Source organism: Microtus oregoni, unplaced genomic scaffold (assembly GCF_018167655.1).
Source record: "Microtus oregoni isolate MIOR12 unplaced genomic scaffold, Mior012 000015F_ref0000493, whole genome shotgun sequence".
Taxonomy (NCBI): domain Eukaryota; kingdom Metazoa; phylum Chordata; class Mammalia; order Rodentia; family Cricetidae; genus Microtus; species Microtus oregoni.
Genome location: NW_024543074.1, coordinates 13,597,217 through 13,616,706, shown reverse-complemented (window position 1 = coordinate 13,616,706; position 19,490 = coordinate 13,597,217). Strand labels below are relative to the sequence as shown.

General features: G+C 41.7%; 1 protein-coding gene and 1 pseudogene across 4 annotated transcripts in view; both read right to left on the bottom strand.

The window, feature by feature from the left end:
- Positions 1-949: 949 nt before the first annotated feature.
- Usp32 (ubiquitin specific peptidase 32) overlaps positions 950-19,490 on the bottom strand; it is a 134,074-nt gene continuing 115,533 nt past the window's right edge. For all 4 annotated transcript variants that reach the window (XM_041664340.1, XM_041664341.1, XM_041664342.1 and 1 more), the window contains 5 exons: positions 12,288-12,479; positions 9,085-9,373; positions 4,931-5,355; positions 3,811-3,903; positions 950-3,062 (listed from right to left, as the gene is read on the bottom strand). In XM_041664340.1, the coding sequence (XP_041520274.1) occupies positions 2,889-3,062; positions 3,811-3,903; positions 4,931-5,355; positions 9,085-9,373; positions 12,288-12,479 (1,173 nt within the window). In that variant the 3' untranslated portion in view covers positions 950-2,888. The remainder of the gene's footprint in view (positions 3,063-3,810; positions 3,904-4,930; positions 5,356-9,084; positions 9,374-12,287; positions 12,480-19,490) is intronic.
- Positions 13,490-13,955, bottom strand: LOC121456296 (annotated as a pseudogene).

The following is a 19,490-nucleotide window of genomic DNA, read 5'->3' as shown; positions in this document are numbered from 1 at the left end:
ACTCCAGCTTCAGGGAATCCAATGCCCTCTTCTAGACTCTCTGGGCACCTGCACTCAAGCATGTGCATACTCACATACACACATATAATTAAACATAAATCTTATGGGGCTGGCATGAAGACTCAGTGGTTAAAAGCACTTCTTTCGGGGGATCTGGGGCTTGGTTTCAGCATTTCTGCCATGGGCTCTTCAACTCCAGCTCCAGGGAAGTCAACAACCTTTTCTGGCTCCTTGGACAACTAGACATTACGGACAGACACAGAGATAAAAGCAAAAATAAAATGACTTTTCTTTTTAAGATTTTCGAGACAGGCTTTCTTTGTATAACAGTCCTGGTTGTCCTGGGACTCCCTCTGTAGACCAGGCTGGCCTCAAACTCACAGAGATCCACCTGACTCTGTCTCCTGAATGCTGGGATTAAAGGTGTGTGTTACCACTGCCTGGTGATAAAATAATTTTTAAAAAAGATTTATTTATTATATATAAAATATTCTGCCTGCATGTATCCCTATGTGACAGAAGAGGGCACCAGATCTTATCAGATTGTTATGAGCCAACATGTGGTTGGTGGGAATTGAACGCAGGACTTCTGGAAGAACACCCAGTGCTCTTATCCTCTGAGCCATCTCGCCAGTGTCAATAATAAATCTTATGAGGAAAAAAGACAGCCCAGGATATCCCTAATAGGCCCTATTCTTTGTCCCCACAACTAGAGCCATTTCAGTGTGTTATATGAAAACTACCACAGGGCTCCTCTCACGAACTTTCAGCTCGTACCAGCTCTTTACCTGTGAATGTGAGCCACATCTAAGTAAAATTCACCTAATCAGTTCAAGTGCCTCCTTCTACCTCATCAGTTTCTACCCCCTCTAAGGTGGAACATCTTCTTTGTAAGTGGAATTGGTATTATGCACCCAGAAGAATTAAAGAGGATCACAGACAGAAAGGCTGAGGAAACAGGCTCTTTGTGTTTACTTGTACAAGGAAAAACGACATGTGGACATCTTCAGTATTTAATTTGTTTGGGTAATAGTTACAGATAAACAGGTACACACCATATACAACGACCAATACTTTTTTATACAGTTCATATTCAGTACATCAACACTATCTTATTTACACTCTATGTACATCAACATCTTCCTAAAGTCAGTGCATTGTCAACAAGTTTTATACAGAAATTTACAAGGTAAATGTAGTTAATAGTTAATTTAATAAATTTTCTGCTAGTTCTCGAGTTTAAAAAATTAATTACAACCAATATAACAAACACAGATCAAACAACATTAGTAGATTGTGCTACCTGCTCAACTAAAATATCTGTAAAGAAATTATTGAAAATCTTCTACTTTTTCATGGGACTTGTCCAGGTAGGAGTGGACAATCTCATATATGAAAACTTTGAATCTATGAAGTATGTAACTTTGTGTGACTTCATTACAATATTCCTTCCAGGCCATTACTTCCTCTTCTGTACATCCTTCTGAAAGGACGTCAGCCTCGGCAGCTGCTTGCGACAGCTTTCCCAGGGCACTCAAACCAGTCTCAGCACTGGGCTCAGCTGTCAGGACACTAACTGCATCACGAGGAAGGGAGGGGAATAGGATCTGACAACAATAAAAATCAGCTTCCAGGGTCTCAAAATTTTTAAAAGACCAAAAATAAGATGAGAATTTCCTTGGACTACAAACTAAAACACAATACAGAAAAATGATGACAGAAAAATGACATTTATACTTTTGTTCCAGTTTTGAATAATTAGGAAAAAAGTGAGTAAAGAAAAAAAAAAGCTGAGGGGCAGAAATGAAAACAACTAGAGTTTGCTTCCTAAACCCAGCAGTTTCTTTGTACAATACTTACAAACTATCAATGCTGGATATATTTTTGTTTTTAAATTTTACACACTGATGGAGTTAATAGCCCTTAGAGCCATTAAAGTACAAGCACAATTTGTTTGCATGTGTTCTTTCTTATAAAGTGCAAAATGAGAAACAAAGAAAAAACCCCACCACTAACAGGAAACACGGCTGGCTTTTGTATACCTTCCTAGAAACACTTTGTGCAACATATGCATGGGACTATGGTGCAAACCCTGGCAGCAGTCACACCCAGCAGTGCGCCTGTGGGGACTCCTCTAATATCCATCCTAAAGAAGCCTTGGCAGAAGGGCCACCTGGGCTGGACCTCTCCTGGGGCCTCTGTACTGAGACTGGGTGGAAGGCACATGATCTCAGGGATGCGTGGGTTCAGACCAACCACCACAACTTCTGCCACAGTCACTGTTCCAAACATAAACTTGACAACAACAAAGAGCAAAGAAAAAGACACAGAAAGAACAGGGAAATGGTTCAAAAAAGGAAGAACCTGTGTCTGCACTCTGAGAGTCATCTGCACTCCTGCATGACCTGGCTTTCTCCATTTGTCAATACAATGGAATGAAACTTCAGGAAAAAGGAGGTAGCATATCATGTCGTCCCCAGACAACATTTCAACTTTTGTTTTTTTTACTTTGATTCTAAGGAAATCCTTAGCATCCTGTTATGATTATTGGAAAACTCTATACTCACTACAAGTTTGTTCATTATCTGGACAAGCACATTAAATTCTTAATTGGTCCCAGGTGATTGGTGCCAAACCTTCTTGTTTACAGGCTAATGGTGGGATCTGCCCGAAAGTCCTCCACTGGACAGCTTGTGAGAGACTTCAAACAAAATTAGTACTATTCTTAAAGTTGACTGCTATTTTAATTAGGACTTTTTATTTTGTGCTTCAGGTCACAGGATAAAATAACTACACTTAGCCTGCTTTTCAGTGACGATTCTGCCAAATGTCACCTACAAGGCATCACCTCCCTTCCAGAAGCCCACCTAGCGGCCAGAGCAGCCGCTTTACTGTAACACACAGTACTTCTTGTAATCGGATTCAAAGTCTTCATCCATGCTGCTTGTGTCTGCCATCTTTTTGCCATCGATCTTTGGCAGAAATTGTGCACAGTCTATCCCCTGCTGCTCATAGAAAAGAATGTAGGCAGAGTCGGTGTCAATTTCATCAGGGTGAAGTTCCTAAAAGGATAAGAAAAGCCTTAATTCTTTAACAGGAAGAACAGCTCTCACTAACTCTGATTACTTGAATCAACTATGTTACACCTACACTGAAAGTGAGTCTTATATTTTCAGTATCTGTTTTGGAGAATATTCTAACCACAGGCAAATGAATGCCCTAACCCTCATCAAATAACAACAACAACAATAATAACAATAATTTATTAGGTAGGTGAGAAAGAGTTTTCTTTTGGGACACAGTCTCACACAGCCCAGACTGGCCTTAAACTTATTTCAGTGAGGAGCACGACTTTAATCTGCAGATCCTCCTGCCACTACCTCCATCGAAGGTGTAGCCACCATATCTGACAAACACCATCAAATTCTAATAGCTCAAAAAAAAAAATCAGCATTGGAGAGTTTAGGACTGTAGTATAAGCCTTTTCCAACATGTGTGCCATGCTGGGTTTGATGTTCTAAGTGGGTGAGGCATGGAGAGACACACACAGAAGACAGGACATGATCAATTCAAACCTAAAAGATTGAATTTCTCATTAACCAGCACCTTTGCTTTGTTCACTATTCATATTTTCAGTTCTTCTCCAGTTTTCCCATCATACCTTTGCTTCCTTAAAACTGAACATTACTTATGTAGAGACCTTCATACAAACACATTATTTCCTACTCAGCAGAAAGGTTATTATTTCAATAACATTGCCAGAGTTTGTTGGCGTTCTGTTTCTGTCATTTAAAGATTGAGAATATTTACCTTACAGCTGCTGTCATTGTAACAGTACCACTTGCAGTTTGGGTTTTTGGCATAAGTGACATAATGGCCCCCACCCAGAATTCCTGAATGGCACTAAAGAGAGAAGAGAGTGGTGGTATGTTAGTAATTAATAGTACTTAGCCAGGGCACAGTGCTAAGATCTTAGCAGGAGAACACTGACCACTTAGGTGGTAAGGAAAAATATGTGTACAATCACCTAATTTTATTAAAAGACAAAATCTTTTTTTTTAATGTTTATTTATTTATTATGTATACAATATTCTGTCTGTGTGTGTGTGTGCAGGCCAGAAGAGGGCACCAGACCTCATTACAGATGGTTGTGAGCCACCATGTGGTTGCCGGGAATTGAACTCAGGACCTTTGGAAGAGCAGGCAATGCTCTTAACCACTGAGCCATCTCTCCAGCCCCAAAAGACAAAATCTTAACACACATACACACTTCATGTGTGTGTGTTTAAAGACAGTGTCAGTGGGTAGTGATGGCACACAGCTTTAATCCCAGAAGAGGCAGTTGGATCTCTGTGAGTTCAAGGCCAGTTTGAGTTTCATAACAGGCACAAAGAAACCCTGTCTCGAAAAAACAACAACAACCACAAAAAAAAAAAAAAAGAATAAAGACAATGTCTTGCTATATATCCTAGGTTGACTTTAAACTCAAAATACTCTTGTTTCAAGGTCTCAAATGCTAAGATTAGAGGCACTTGCCATCAAGTTTGGCCCTGTATCAGTTATTTAGAAAGCAAAATTTCCTTAGGAATACTTATTATAGCATTAATTGAACTCTGAATCAAATTATACTTATTAAATGGCCATCTTCTAAATCATACTGTGAGCTTGGAGTCTATCCAGGAGGCCAAGCTTTCTTTGTTAACCGGACAACTGAACAAACCACTAAAACGTTAGATTTTTTTTTTTTTTCCTGAGACAAGGTTGCTCTGTGCAGCCCCAGCTATGTCCCAGAACTTGCTCTGTAGACCAGGATAGCCTTGAACTCAGAAATCTGCCTGCCTCTGCATTTCAAGTGCTGGATTAAAAGCATGCACCACCAGGCCCAGCTTAGACTGTTTTTTTTTTAAGACCCACATACTATGTCACTTACCGAAATTGCATATAGATTATAAATAGGTTTATTATGAGTATCTTCTCTTTGGTCATCAGTGCTGTCTTCTTCACTATGATTTCCAAGCTGACCATTACTATAGCCATTGCCACATGCCTCATGCTCATAAAGGAATCCATTAGCCAAAGTGCTCTCATGATCCAGAGGAGTGACCAGCTCAGGTTGGCTGCCTCCCAAAATATGTCCTCGGCTCAAGGTGTCAGCCAGTTCACATGTCTGCCCAGTCCCATTCTCTTTGCTGGCATCTAAATTCTCCTTACTACTGGACAACTTATTTTTGCTGCCAATTTGAGGCAAACGAAGCCTCCCTTTGCTCCTCCCCAAAGTCCGTGGGCTGCTGTTAGGGCTGCTGTTTTTGCTGGAGGGACAGCTGGCTCCACTTTTTCTTGAAGAAGAAGGTGAACCTGTGAAAGAGACAGATAGAAAGATATTTAGGTCCAAATACCACAAGTAAGTTCGAAGCCAAATGTTAACTGACGTTAGCTTCCCAACTAAAGACAGGAATGCTGCTGAGTGGTGGGGGCTCACTTGGAAGGCAGAGGCGGGTGGATCTCTGTTTTTGAGGCTAGCCTGCTGGACAAAGTGAGTTCCAGGACAGCCAAGGCTACACATAGAAACTTTGTCTTGAAAAAAAAAGAAAGACAGAAAGAAAAAACCAAAAAGGAATGCTGACCGCCTACTCTCACTCCTTATTACTTTATTACATAGCGTATGATGGCTATTCTTGGCTGTCAATGTGACTACATCTGGAATTATCTAAAACCCATGTGATTGAGTATACCTGGGAAGATTTTCTTAATTAAATCATTTGAAGTGGGAAGACCCATTTCTAAGTCAGATCTTTTGAGAGGTGGAGAGATAAACTCTTTTAATCCAGATTTCCAAGGTTTTGTTGCCTTTTGGTGGTGGTGCATGCCTTTAATCCCAGCATTCGGGAGGCAGAGGCAGGCAGATCTCTGTGAGTTCCAGGACAGCCTGGTCTACAAGAGCTAGTTCCAGCACAGGCTCCAAAGCTACAAAGAAACCCTTCCTCAAAATAAAACAAACAAACAAAAAAAACAAACCCAAAAAACAGCCTTGACTCTCCCAGAACTTGCTTTGCAGAGGAGGCTGGCCTCAAACTCAAAGTTCCGCCTGTCTCTGCTTCCTGAGAGCTGGGATTAAAGGCATGAGCCACCACCAATACCCAGCATTTATTTGGTTTTTGTTTGTTTGTTTGTTTGTTTTGAGACAGGGTTTCTCTGTGCAGTCCTGGCTGTCCTGGAATTTGCTCTGTAGACCAGGCTCACCTAGAACTCTGAGATCTACCTGTCTCTGCTCTAGAGTGCTAGGATTAAAGGCATGCTCCATTACCACTGCCTCAAAATCCTGATTGTTTGAGGTAGTAAAACCCACCTAATCTGGGCCCCACCTTCTGGTGGCAGCCTATACAAAGGACACAGAAAAAGAAAGTTTTCACTGTTTGCCTGCAGCCTCTCACTCTTGATGGCAAATCTATTCTTTCACTGAAATTAGAGCCTACGTCTTTGGGATCCTGGTATATACTGAAGACCAGCTGAGACATCCAGACTAGTGAACTGAACAACTACTGATTTTTAGACCTTTCATTGGTAGACAGCCATTATTAGACTAGTTGGATCACAGCCTGTAAGTTATTCTAATAAATACCACACACACACACACACACACACACACACACTAGCATGTATTCATTCTATCAGTTCTGTTACTAAAAAAATAGGGAGCAATGAAAATGTATGTAGAGTATATCGTAGGAATCACAAAATCATAGAAAAGTGATTTATGTCATATTCAATTGAAAACAATGAATTTTATTTTTTATTATTTATTTATTAATTTGGTTTTTCGAGACAGGGTTTCTCTGTGGCTTTGGAGCCTGTCCTGGAACTAGCTCTGTAGACCAGGCTGGTCTCGAACTCACAGAGATCCGCCTGCCTCTGCCTCCCGAGTGCTGGGATACTTTTTTTTTAAATATTTATAATATTTATTTATTATGTATACAGTGATAGTTTCCATGTCTGCCTACAGGCCAGAAAAGGGCACCAGATCTTATTATAGATGGCTGTGAGCCACCATGTGGTTGCTGGGAATTGAACTCATGACCTCTGGAAGAATAGTCAGTGTTCTCAACCTCCGAGCCATCTCTCCAGCCCAAAATGAATTTTATAAATATATTCTTAGACCGAGAGTGGTCTTGATACTCAGGAAACTCAAGTAGAAGGATTCTTTTTTTTTTTTTTTTTTTTTGGTTTTTCGAGACAGGGTTTCTCTGTGGTTTTGGAGCCTGTCCTGGAACTAGCTCTTGTAGACCAGGCTGGTTTCGAACTCACAGAGATCCGCCTGCCTCTGCCTCCCAAGTGCTGGAATTAAAGGCGTGCGCCACCACCGCCCGGCTAAGTAGAAGGATTCTGTTGTAAAAAAAATCCTCTTGTACGCTGTAAAGATGTGTTACTCACATCTTTAATAAAAGAATGACTGGCCAGTATCCAGGAAGGAAGTATATAGGCAGGGACACCAAACTGAGGATGATGGGAAGGAGGAGAGTGGAGTCTGGAGTCAACAGACAGACACAGAGGGAGCAGGAGACGAATGTGCCATGCTAATAAAGGTACCACCACATGGCAGAATATAAATAATGAATATGGTTTAACTTAAAATGTATGAGCTAGTTAGTAGTAAGCCTGAGCTATTGGGTGAGCATTTATAATTCATATTCAACCTCTGAGTTGGTTATTTGAGAACTGGCAGGCAAGTTAGAAACATCTGATTACAGGATTCTGAGTTCAAAGCCAGCCTGGGCTACACAGTGAGTTCCAAGCCAACTTGTACCATCATAGCAAGATCCTGTTTCAAAAAGCCAAAAACAAAACAAAGAAAAACAAATTACCAAGGACCTCTAGAACATCTAGAACATGTTTAGACACATTTTACCTGTATGTATTTCTCATGTTAGAAATGAAAACTGAGGGTTAGGCTTGGTGGAACATGCCTCTAACTCCAACTGCTCAAGAGTCACAAGGAGGACTGAAAGGAGGCCAGTCTGGGCAATAGTAAATTCAAGTTCAATATAGGAAACTTAGTAAGATGCTACCTTAAAATAAGTGGTAAAGCACTGTTTCGCATGTGTGAAATCCTGGGATATCTAGTAAAAGGAAGGGGGAAGACATATAAAAATCCTGAGAAATTAAAGCTACACAATAATCAACCGTCTCTTTTCTTCCTTTTTTTTTTTTCCAAGACAAGTTTTCACTGTAGCTTTGGAGCCTAGCTCTCCTGCCCTTGCCTTATGAGTACTGAGATTAAAGGCATGCGCCACCACCGTGTGGCCTCAACCATCTATTTCATTGGTAAAAGGTTAATCTAACTTCATGAAATTTTCCCTGACTGCACTGTATATTTTTCAGAGAACAAAAATAAAGCTCAAACACAGGGCTAGCTCTATAGTTGGTGGGAACATGGTAAAAAGAATTATATATACGTAGTGTTCTTCACCTGTGGGTCCCGCAAGATCCAAATAATTACAGATCAGACTTACTAAAAAAATTACATTCGTAATGAAACATATAGATTTCTTTTTTATGATTTCATAAATACTATAACAGCTATTTACTTATTCCTATACATATATATTTACATATAAATGTAAATGCACACCATGGTGTTTATGTGTAGTCAGAGGACAACCTGTAGGAGGTCAGTTCCTTCCTACCATGTGAAACTAGGGACTGAATTTAAGTATCTTTATCCACTGAGCCATTTTGCTGGCTCTTATTTATATTTTTAAAGATAGAATGTATGTAACCTAGGCTGGCTTAAACTGTAGATGCAACCACTAACAATATATTACTACTGCTGGTATTTCAAATCCTCTTACCCTAACTTGGTATTCTCTCCATTTTACAAATGACAAAAGAGAATCTAGATTTAAGGAGGCTATTTTGTGCTAAAAGTCACAAAGCTGAAATACAAATTACTGTTCCAGAATGGAGGCTGCTGAAGCTACAAAGTAAGACTATGACAAGGAAGAAAGAGATGGGGAGGGAGGGAGGGAGGGAGGGAGAGAGGGAAGAGAAGCGGGGGGGGGGGGGGGGGGGGGGAGGGAAAGCCCTTACCTTTGGGGCTACTGGCGATATTTGCACTGAGTGAAGATGGGCTCTTGCTCAGGAGCACATCCTCCTCCCCTGCTGAGTTCTGGACATCCATTTTCTTCACATCTCCTCCTGAAATCCTTAGCTCAGAGATGTCATCCCCCTGGGGTGTGAGTGGTTTATGCTGGCAAAGAGCTGGGTCTCTTGGTACTAAAAAAGCACTAGGGTCAAAACTTTCACGAGGAAATTTAACAATTTTCTGTGATTTTATCCACCGTCCATTTACAAACTGAAATCGTTTAAGGTGAATAATCTGAAGAAGAAAAGGTAGGAACAATTACATTTAAGGGTTCTGAAGAATATGTAACATTTGTACATTGTTATAAAATCTCAAATGTAAATTTGATACTTTTTTCTTTCTTTTTTCTTTTTCTTTCTTTCTTCTTTCTTCTTTTTTTTTCCCCCCCAAGACAGGTTTCTTTGCACTGTCCTGGCTGTCTTGGACCTCACTCTGTAGACTGGGCTGACTTTGAACTCAGAGATCTACCTGCTTGTGCCTGCCAAGTGCTGGGACTTATGGTGAATGCCACTATGCCTGGCCAAATTTATGTTTTAAATAAATGCTTTTATTCCTCGTTTTATAGGATGGTTATATGCATATATGCAATTGACAAAGTCATCAAACCTGACATTCAAAAAGCTATGCATTTAACAGCATGTTAATCGCACCTTATATTTAAAAAAAATTCCCTCTTTAATCCCAGCACTCGGGAGGCAGAGGCAGGCGGATCTCTGGGAGTTCGAGGTCAGTCTGGTCTACAAGAGTCAGGTTACAGTGAAACCCTGTCTCGAAAAACAAAAAAAAAAAAAAAACCAACAAAAAAAAAAATTCCCTCTTGCTTACCTACCAGGTTCCCAAGTCAGCCCCTGCCCGCTTCTTCCTTTCCTTCTGTTTCATTTCTAGAGTTAGCTTCATAAATGCTATCAATTTTTTGTGTACTACTATAAGCAAGGGAAGAAAAATCTACACTTCTTTTCTAGAGTAGTAGGATGATGACACAAATCAGAGTTTTGCTAAAATATCCTAGTCCCGGGGCTGGAGAAATCTTAAAGAAGATCCAGATTGGTTCCCAGTGCCTACACGGTAGTTGACCTTGGTAAATCATTTTCAGAGGATTCAATACCCGCTTCTGGCTTCGGGGCACTGCATGCACATGATGCACGTGGTGCAGACACATATGCAACAGGCAACAACGCCCATACATAGAAAAATATTCTAGTACTGGAGCCAGCTGTGGTGGTGCATACTTTTGATCCCAGCACTACAGAGGCAGAGAAGATAGATCTCTGTGAATTTGAGGTCAGCCTGGTCTATATAGCAAGTTTCAGGCTAGCCAGAGCTACACAGTAAAACCTTGTATCAAAAGAAAAAAATCCCAGCACTTAGTTGTGGAGATGGCTTAGTCACTAAAATGAGTGTTATGTAGGAATGAGGGATTAGGTTCAGATCCCCAGCACCCAGATCCCTGGGCTCACTGACCCAAGTCAGCCTAGCCAAATGGTTCGTGTTTGGTGAGAGGCTATGTTTTCAAAAAATAAAGAGGCATGTTGGTGGGTAAAAGGACTTACTATAAGGCCTGACGATCTCAGTTTGATCCCTAGAACTCAAATAAAGGTGAAAAGAGACCCAACTTCACAGTTCCCTTCTGACCTCCACACTATGCCAGCTAGTTTTGACGCAAGATTAGAGTCATTTCGGAAGATACATTCTCAATTGAGAAAACTGCCAGAAAATCTGGCTATAGGCAAGCTAGTAAGCAGTAGTCTTCTAGTCTCACGAGTCCCTGCACCGACTTCCCTGGGTGATGGACTGTGATATGGAAGTATAAGCAAAATAAACTAAACTAAACCCTTTCATCCCCAAGTCATGGTGTTTCATCTCAGCAATAGAAACCTTATGATGTCACCATGTGTACAGTCTGGCCTGGAACAAATGGTAACCCTTCTATCTCAGTCTCCCAAGCACTGATATTACAGACATGGGCCTCTATGTCTGGTGAGAAAATGCTTTCGTAATTAATGTCTTTATAAACTCTGCTGATAGGCAAACAGAGGCAGGAGAGTCAACCAAATCTGAGAGAGCACAGCTCTGTGCCCTGGTATATACTTGCACCACAGCACACAGTAGTGTGCACAGCCACTCAACTCTTCACGGGGCATGGAAGCTCCTGTGGTGGCTGCTTTCCTACAGCCTAAATACGGGCTAGCCTAAAACTCCCTCTTTTATGGGGCTAGAAGGACTTTCATTCTCTTTTGGAATCCAATTCACCAGGTACAACCCATTTACAGTATCTCTCAAGTTGCACCGGTCTTCATTTACTGGCCTACATCACTTTCTCTCCTTCAAGGCTCTAAACTCAATTATAAGATCTAGCACATATTTTTAGAACAATTAATTTCTCTGTTCAACAAAAAAACCTTACACAGAAAAGCTCATTCTTTCATTCATTCATTCTTTTTTTTGTTTTGTTTTTGTTTTTGGAGACAAGGTTTCCCTATGTAACAGCCCTGGCTGTCCTGGAACTAGCTCTTGTAGACCAGGCTGGCCTCGAACTCACAGGGATTCACCTGCCTCTGTCTCCCGAGTGCTGGGAGCACAACCATGGCCCGGCTTTCATCCATTCTTTTTTAAAGAAGAGATTGTTTTTGATTACAAGCAAGTGTTTGTACAGGTATCTGAAGAGGCTAGAGGTGTTAGATCTCCCTGGGATTGAACACCAACTCAAGCCCACTGAACCATCTTTTCAGCTCCCAATCTCCTTTTCTCTTTTCGTTTTCCAAGACAGAGAGCGTTTCTCTATAATAGTCCTCACTGTCCTGGAACTCGCTCTGTAGACCAGGCTGGCCTCGAATTCACAGAGATCCACCTGCCTCTGCCTCCTGAGTGTTGGGATTAAAGGTATACACCACCTCAAGGTCTTATTTTGTAGTCTAGGTTGGCTTGGAACTCACTATGCTTCCTAAGCTGTCCTTAAGTTTTTGGTGACCATTCTGTCTCAGCCTCCTAAATTCTGGAACTACAGGCATGTGCCACCACATCCAAGTACAAAAAGGATTTAAACACAGTTACGAAGTAAATTATACTCAAAACCAGCCCAAAAATCCCCTTAATGACTTCTTTCATTTACACTAGACTCCTCTCATAGAGGTAAAGGCTATTAACATACCAGAATTGGAGGAAGCCTCCAGAGGTCCAGCTTCTTAGTTGCCAAACAGTGAGTTTTACATTTGGAGCAATAGTACATCTCATTTTCTCCCAGCTCCTCCTCACTGGTGAAGGCACGGAGACAGCTGTCCAGGTTGATGGGCTCAGCCTGTGCTCGCCGACTCTGCTCCACACTTTCGTGCTCCTCTACAACCTACAAGAGGAAACAGAATGAACCAGAATTGTGCAGTGGGCGTTTAAAATAAACACTAGGTATGTACCATCTTCCCAGTCACTCACTTGCTCTTATATAGTATGTATGTGTGGGTGGGAATACAACCCAAACTAAGAGTCTTTGAGCAGTACAACACACACACACACACACACACACACACACACACACACACAAAATCAATATCATCCTAGTTATACAACTAGGTTTCTTTGTAGCTTCGGTGCCTGTCCTAGAACTAGCTCTTGTAGACCAAGCTGGCCTTGAACTCACAAAGATCGGCCTGCCTCTACTTCCAAAGTACTGGGATTAAAGGCGTGTGCCACCACTGCCCAGCCTGATCCTCCTTTTTAACCGAACAGAAATCTCCCCAGAACTGAAACATTCTCTCCATGGAGCTGAAGAGATAGCTCAGCCATTAAAAGCACTGGCTCCTGTTTCAGAAGAACTGGGTTCAATTTCCAGTATCCACATGATGTATAACAACTATCTGTAATTCCACGTCCAGGGGATCTCATGCCCTCTTCTGGCCTCTGCAGGCATTGTACATGTGTACATAGACATATATGCAGACAAAACATCCTCACACATATTCCCTCTAGGAGGTGGGCAGCAGGCTCATGAGATTCAGGAGGTAAACTTCAAATAAAGCTGAAACCTGCAAGATCTTCAACTCCAAAATCTGTATATAACCAATAAAAATTTGTCTGAGAAGACTCTGGCCAGCCAAAAGTGGATAGTCAGTAGCCAGAAGATCCTTTGGAGCCATCATGTGGGTCCTCTGGAAAAGAGCAGCACTCTTGAATAATAGCTCTGATAAAGCTGTATAATTCAGTACCTGGTTATTTTTTTTTTAGTTTTATAATAGACTTATTTTTAAAGAGTAAAACACTCAAGACAATTTAAATACAAGTCCAACAGAACTGCTGTCAGTCAGCCATGATGCAATCGGGTGTTCTCAGAGTCCTCCTGATGAAGAAGGCTCTGAAACTTTATTTATATACATCCTTCTTATCTGCAATGTAATCTACAATTTCTTGTGGACACATTAACTTCTCTGCATCTATATTAGGAATTTCAAATCCAAATTCGTCTTCCATGGACATAATAATCTCCACTTGGTCTAAGCCCAGGTCCTTCATGAAATGAGAATTTACTGAGAGCTTTTCTGGGTCAATCTTGTCATAGAGTTTCAAGACATACAGCACATACACAAGACATAATTCCCTCTAACATCAAAAGGGGTGCGCCACTGTACTGGCCGCACAAGTGTGTGACCCTTTTAGGCACCTGCGTGAGGGCCAGGGCGGGCTGCAGAGTCCCGGATCTCCTCCGGGTTCCCTCAGGGCAGACAGTGGTGTTGAGTGGCCTGGCCAAGGCCCATGTAGGAAGCTGGGGCAGTGGCGTGAAGGCCGAGGGCAGGCGGTGGACACAGACGGAAAGGACACAAGCCACCATGGCTGCACCAACCCAGAATGCATTGCCATTCGATACCTGTTTCTATAAGTAATCTCTCACTACACCTCTGCTAGCAACCCCAATAAAAACTCAGGGGCTCACCAAGTTGAACTTTGGTGTAACTGTTACTTTGTCTGCAGTAGCTTCTTTTTCTGAGGTGAATAGGTGTGGGGGCATACTGGAGAAAACAAGTGTGTGCCACCACACATGACTTTTTTTTTTTTTTTTTGAGACAGGGTTTCTCTGTGTTACAGTCCTGGTTGTCCTGGAACTCGCTCTGTAGACCAGGCTGGCCTCAAACTAACAGAGTTCCACCTGCCTCTGCCTCCCAGATGCTGAGATTAAAAGCGTGTGCCACCACTGCCCAGTTATAACATGTGATTTTACACTGTGCTGTGGAGGAACCCAGGGTTCTATGTGTGCTAGGTAAGCACTCTGTCAACTGAATACATGGCCAGTCCCTGACCATAGTGTCTTTTGAAATTTTTTTTTCTGAATTCTTCGAAATGACAAAACAAAACAAAAAAAACAAGAGTTAAATTGCTTTTCTATTTCATAATTTTGAAATCCTTAAGACAGCTTAAATGTGAATTAGCTTTCAAGAAAAGAGTAGTAAGTCAGTTCTTTAGGCAGAAAGACAGCATTAGAATGCTGCACGTGGGACAGAGTTAGGAGAAATAATATGAAAATATCTGGATGAAAGAAAAAAGTTCCCAGAAAAGCTCATCCTAAGAAAACAATACAGCTGGGGGTTGGTGGCACACACCTTTAATCTCAGCACTTGAATGTCAAAGGGAGGCAGATCTTTGTAAGTTCTTGCCTGGCCAGTCTGGTCTACAGAGTTGAGGTCCCAGGACAGCCAGGGCCACATGGAGAACCTTGTCTCACCTCCACCCCAAAGAGTACAATATACTAGGCATTAAACCCTAATATTCAACTCGTTTATATATCAACATACATAACAGACTTACCAGAGCACTAGCTGTCATTATATTTCAAGACTGTGTTTTGGAGGACAGTGTAAGAGAGGAAAATGGATTAAACCCCTCATGCAAGCTGGGCCGTGGTGGCACACGCCTTTAATCCCAGCACTCGGGAGGCAGAGGCAGGAGGATTTCTGTGAGTTCGAGGCCAACCTGGTCTACAAGATCTAGTTCCAGGACAGGCTCCAAAGCTACAAAGAAACCCTGTCTTGAAAAACCAAAAGAAAAAAAAAATGCCTCACGCAGGCTAGGCAGCTCTACCTGAGTTGCCTCAGTTAGATGGAAGTACTATCTGTGATGGCAACAAAATGAAGAGCAAGCTTTAACAGAGCATACATTTATTGATACAATCTCTAATTTCTGGCCAAAACTTTGGGATCCAGGGCTGGAGAGATGGCTCAGAGGTTAAGAGTACTGGCTGCTCTTCCAGAGGTCCTGAGTTCAATTCCCAGCAACCACATGGTGGCTCACAACCATCTGTAATGATGAGATCTGGTGCCCTCTCCTTGACTGTAGGCATACAAGCAGACAGAATATTGTATACGTAACAAATAAATAAATCTTAAAAAAAAAAAAAAAAAAGATCCAGTTCCAGGACAGGCTTCAAAGATACAGAGAAACCCTGTCTCGGAAAAAAAAAAAAAAAGCTACCCTGGTCTACAAAGTGAGTTCCAGGACAACCAGGGTTGTTAAATAGAGAAACCCTGTGTGTGTGTGTGGGGGGGGGGCATTAAAAAAACCCCAACAACTTTGGGATCCAGGTAAACAGTATGATAAGCTTTGGGACAAGAAAGAGTTAAGTATGAGAATAGAGAGCAAAGGCTGGGAGTGTAAACCAGCAAGTAGTGTTTGCCTAGGGTGTTTTGAGGCTCCAGCTTCAACCTCTAACATCATAAAGAAAAAGACCAAGCACAAACAAAAGAGAGAACATAAAGGGAGTGGGAAGGTGTGTAGGACAGAGAAGAAGGAGAGAGGGAAGGGCCAAGAGAGCAATATGAAAGATTTTCTCCCCTAATCTCATTCTCATGTTTATAACCCAACAAGCAATCAATACAGCAGAGTTGAGATTTGTTTGTCTTTACTGTGTATGAGAAGGTAGGAAAGGCATGTCATCAATGATATGAAGGCTATCTGAGACTTCACATATGAATAATGGTATTTTTTTCCCAGATAGAGCCTGGACTAAAATTGCAACAATTCTTGCTTCTTCTTGCCAAAGATCCCAGTGTTCACTACCTCATTAACTACCCCTCCTCCACAGGTGAACAGCTTATTGTCACTTGAGGCAATTTCCGCGTTTCTTGAAACTCTTGGGAACACTGGACTGCTTGGATTATGAGTTGGCACATTTTAGCCCATTTCATTTACTGCAGGTTTTCAAGTGAGACCTTTTCCCTACAGAGAAGGTAGCTGAGGCATAGGCCATCAAATGAGCCAATAAACTATCAAAATTGGAGAACTGGAGTTCATTAGGCAATGAAGTTTTTTTTTTGGCGGGGGGGGGGTTGGTTTTTCAAGACAGGGTTTCTCTGTAGCTTTGGAGCCTGTCCTGGAACTAGCTCTTGTAGACCAGGCTGGCCTAAACTCACAGAGATTCACCTACCTCTGCCTCCTGAGTGCTGGGATTAAAGGAGTGTGCCATCACCGCTTGGCTGAAGTTGTTTTTTTGTTTTGTTTAACGAGAAAGGGTTTCCCTGTATAGCCTTGAACTAAGAGATCTGCCTGTCTCCTGAGTGAGCTGGGATTAAAGGTGTTCACTGCACAATCTAGCTAAAAGGGAGCTTTGTTTGGGTCACTGACTCTGAAAACAAAATCGGTAATAATAACGCATTAACAGTCTCTCTCAGTGTACCTGTTTCTTTGTGACAGGGCCTTGCTATGTAGTTCAGGTGGGCACTGACCACTCAGTCAGGTGATCTCACACTCCTGAGGCTCCTGTTTTAACTTCCTGAATGTTGGTACTGTGGACATGTGCCACTGACCAGCTATCTCAGAATCTTTTAAGCTGGAAACGTGAAAATGCTGAGGAAACATGTTGGCTGGATATACATACCTATAACCCTAGCACTCAGGAGACTGAGGTAGGAGGATCACTACATTAAGACCAAATTGGCTACATAGTGAGATCAGGTCTCAACAAAACAAACCAAAACAAAAACTATATCAGGCTGGGGAGATGGTTCAGTTAGTAAAGTGATGGTCATGTGTTCACATGAGAACTTGAGTTCAATTCCTAAAAAACAAACACCAAAACCTGAGTGTGGTGACATGTGCCTGTAAGTTCAGGTGCCAGGAAGGCAGAAGGACAGATCCTTGGAGCTCCACAGCCAATCAGCCTAGTCTAATTGGTGAATTTCAGATCAATATAGGAGAGACCCTGTCTCAAAGCAAACAGACAAGATAAAACCAAGGTAGACAGCTATTGAGGAATCATATACTTGGTATTCCATATCCATTGAAAACAAATTTCCTTGCTTTATTTGTTTATGTTTTGGTAGTGTGTGCATGTGCCACAATATGTGTGGCAGCCAGACTTGGCTGCTAAGGGTCCTTATCTGCTGAGCCATCTCAGGGCCCTGCATCCTCAACAAAAGGAAACCATTAGATATTGACACAGGCCTTCAATCCCAACACTTGGCAGAGGCAGATAAATCTGTGAGTTCAAGGCCAGCCTTATCTACATAATGAGTTCCAAGACAGCTGGGATTTCGTAAAGACAGCCTGTCAGGGGCTGGAGAGATGGCTCAGTGGTTAAGAGCATTGCCTGTTCTCCCAAAGGTCCTGAGTTCAACTCCCAGCAACCACATGGTGGCTCATAACCCTCTGTAATGAGGTCTGGTGCCCTCTTCTGGCCTGCAGGCATACAAGCAGACAGAATAATGTATATATAATAAATAAATAAACACTAAAAAAAAAAGACAGCCTGTCAAAAAAAAAAAAAAAAAAGAAAACAGACAAGACACTGACAGATTTTCTTTTCTCCCTGGCATTCTTTTAGTTTTTCAAGACGTGGTTTCTTTGTGTAGCTCTGTAGACCAGGATGGCCTTGAACTCAGAGAGACTCACCTGCCTCAGCACAGCACCCTTTCCTTTTTTTGAGACAGGATCGTACTATGTAAGATCATGATTGTGGGTTTTTTTTGTTTTTTTTTTAATATTTTTTATGGTTTATTTAACTTTATTTTATGTGCATTGGTGTGAAGGTGTCAGATCCCTGCAACTGGATCTTCAGACAGTTGTGAGCTGCCATGTGGGTGCTGGGAATTGAACCCGGGTCCTCTGGAACAGCAGTCAGTGCTGTTAACCACTGAGCCATTTCTCCAGCCCCTGATTGTGTGTTTTGTTTTTTTTTTTTTTGTTGTTGTTGTTTTTCTGCCTTAGCCTCCACAGTGCCGGGATTATAGGCACTTGCCACCATGTCTGGTTTACATAGTGTTCGGGATCAAATCTAGTACTTTAAACATACTACACAAGCATTCTACAAACCGAGTTACATCCTCAGCCCCTATTTTAGGTATTAAAAGGCCTAGATGATCCTCTGGGATGTAAGTTTCAAACCTATAGCTGTTTGTCAATTGTGGTGGTGCAGATATTTAATTCCTGTGAGTCAGAAGTAGGCAGATTTCTGAGTCCGAGGCTGGTCTAGTCTTTAGAGCAGATTTCAGAACATCCAGAGCTATACAGAGAAACCATGCCCCGCCCCCCAAAGTCAACCAATCAAACAAACAAAAATCACTTGATGTTAACAACAAAAATACCCAAAACTCCACCAATAAAACTTGGTGTCTTGGGTTAGTGAGAATGGCTCAGTAGGTAAAAGCATTGTGCAAAATCTGATGATTTGAGTTCAATTCCCAAGATTCAGATGGTAGAAGGAGAGAACAATTCCTGAGGTTTGTCCTCTGATATTCATATGTGTGTCATGGAATGCACACAAGCATGTACACTAGAGGATGCATGAGCATGCACACACAATAAAAATTTAAAAAGTGGGACTGAAACAGGTATAGTGATGTACACTTTTAACCCCAGTACTTGGGAGGCAGAGGCAGGCGAGATTTCAGTGAATTTGAGGCCAGCCTGGTCTACAAAGCAAGTTCCAGGACAGCTAGGGCTGTCACACAGAGAAACCCTGTCTTGAAAAACCCAAACCCAAACCAAACCAAACCAAACAAATAAACAAAAGAAGGGCTGGAAAAATGGCTCAATAGTTTAGCACTGACTGCTCTTTCCAGAGGACATGGGTTCAATTCCCAGGACCCACACATAGCAGTTTACAACTGTCTGTAACTCCATTCTAAGGAACTTCTTTTGGACGCCATGAGTACTAGGAACACAAGTGATGCACACACATACATGTAGGCAAAACATCCATACACATAACAAAACATCCATACACATAACAAAATTCAAAAAAAGGGAACACAAAATTGAGAGAAAGATTTCTTGTAGGTCTTGAGGAGCTTGAGTTGAGGGTGGATATGATAAAAATAGTTGAGGGTAGATATGATAAAAATACATTGTATATATGTATGAAATTATCTGCTGTGGC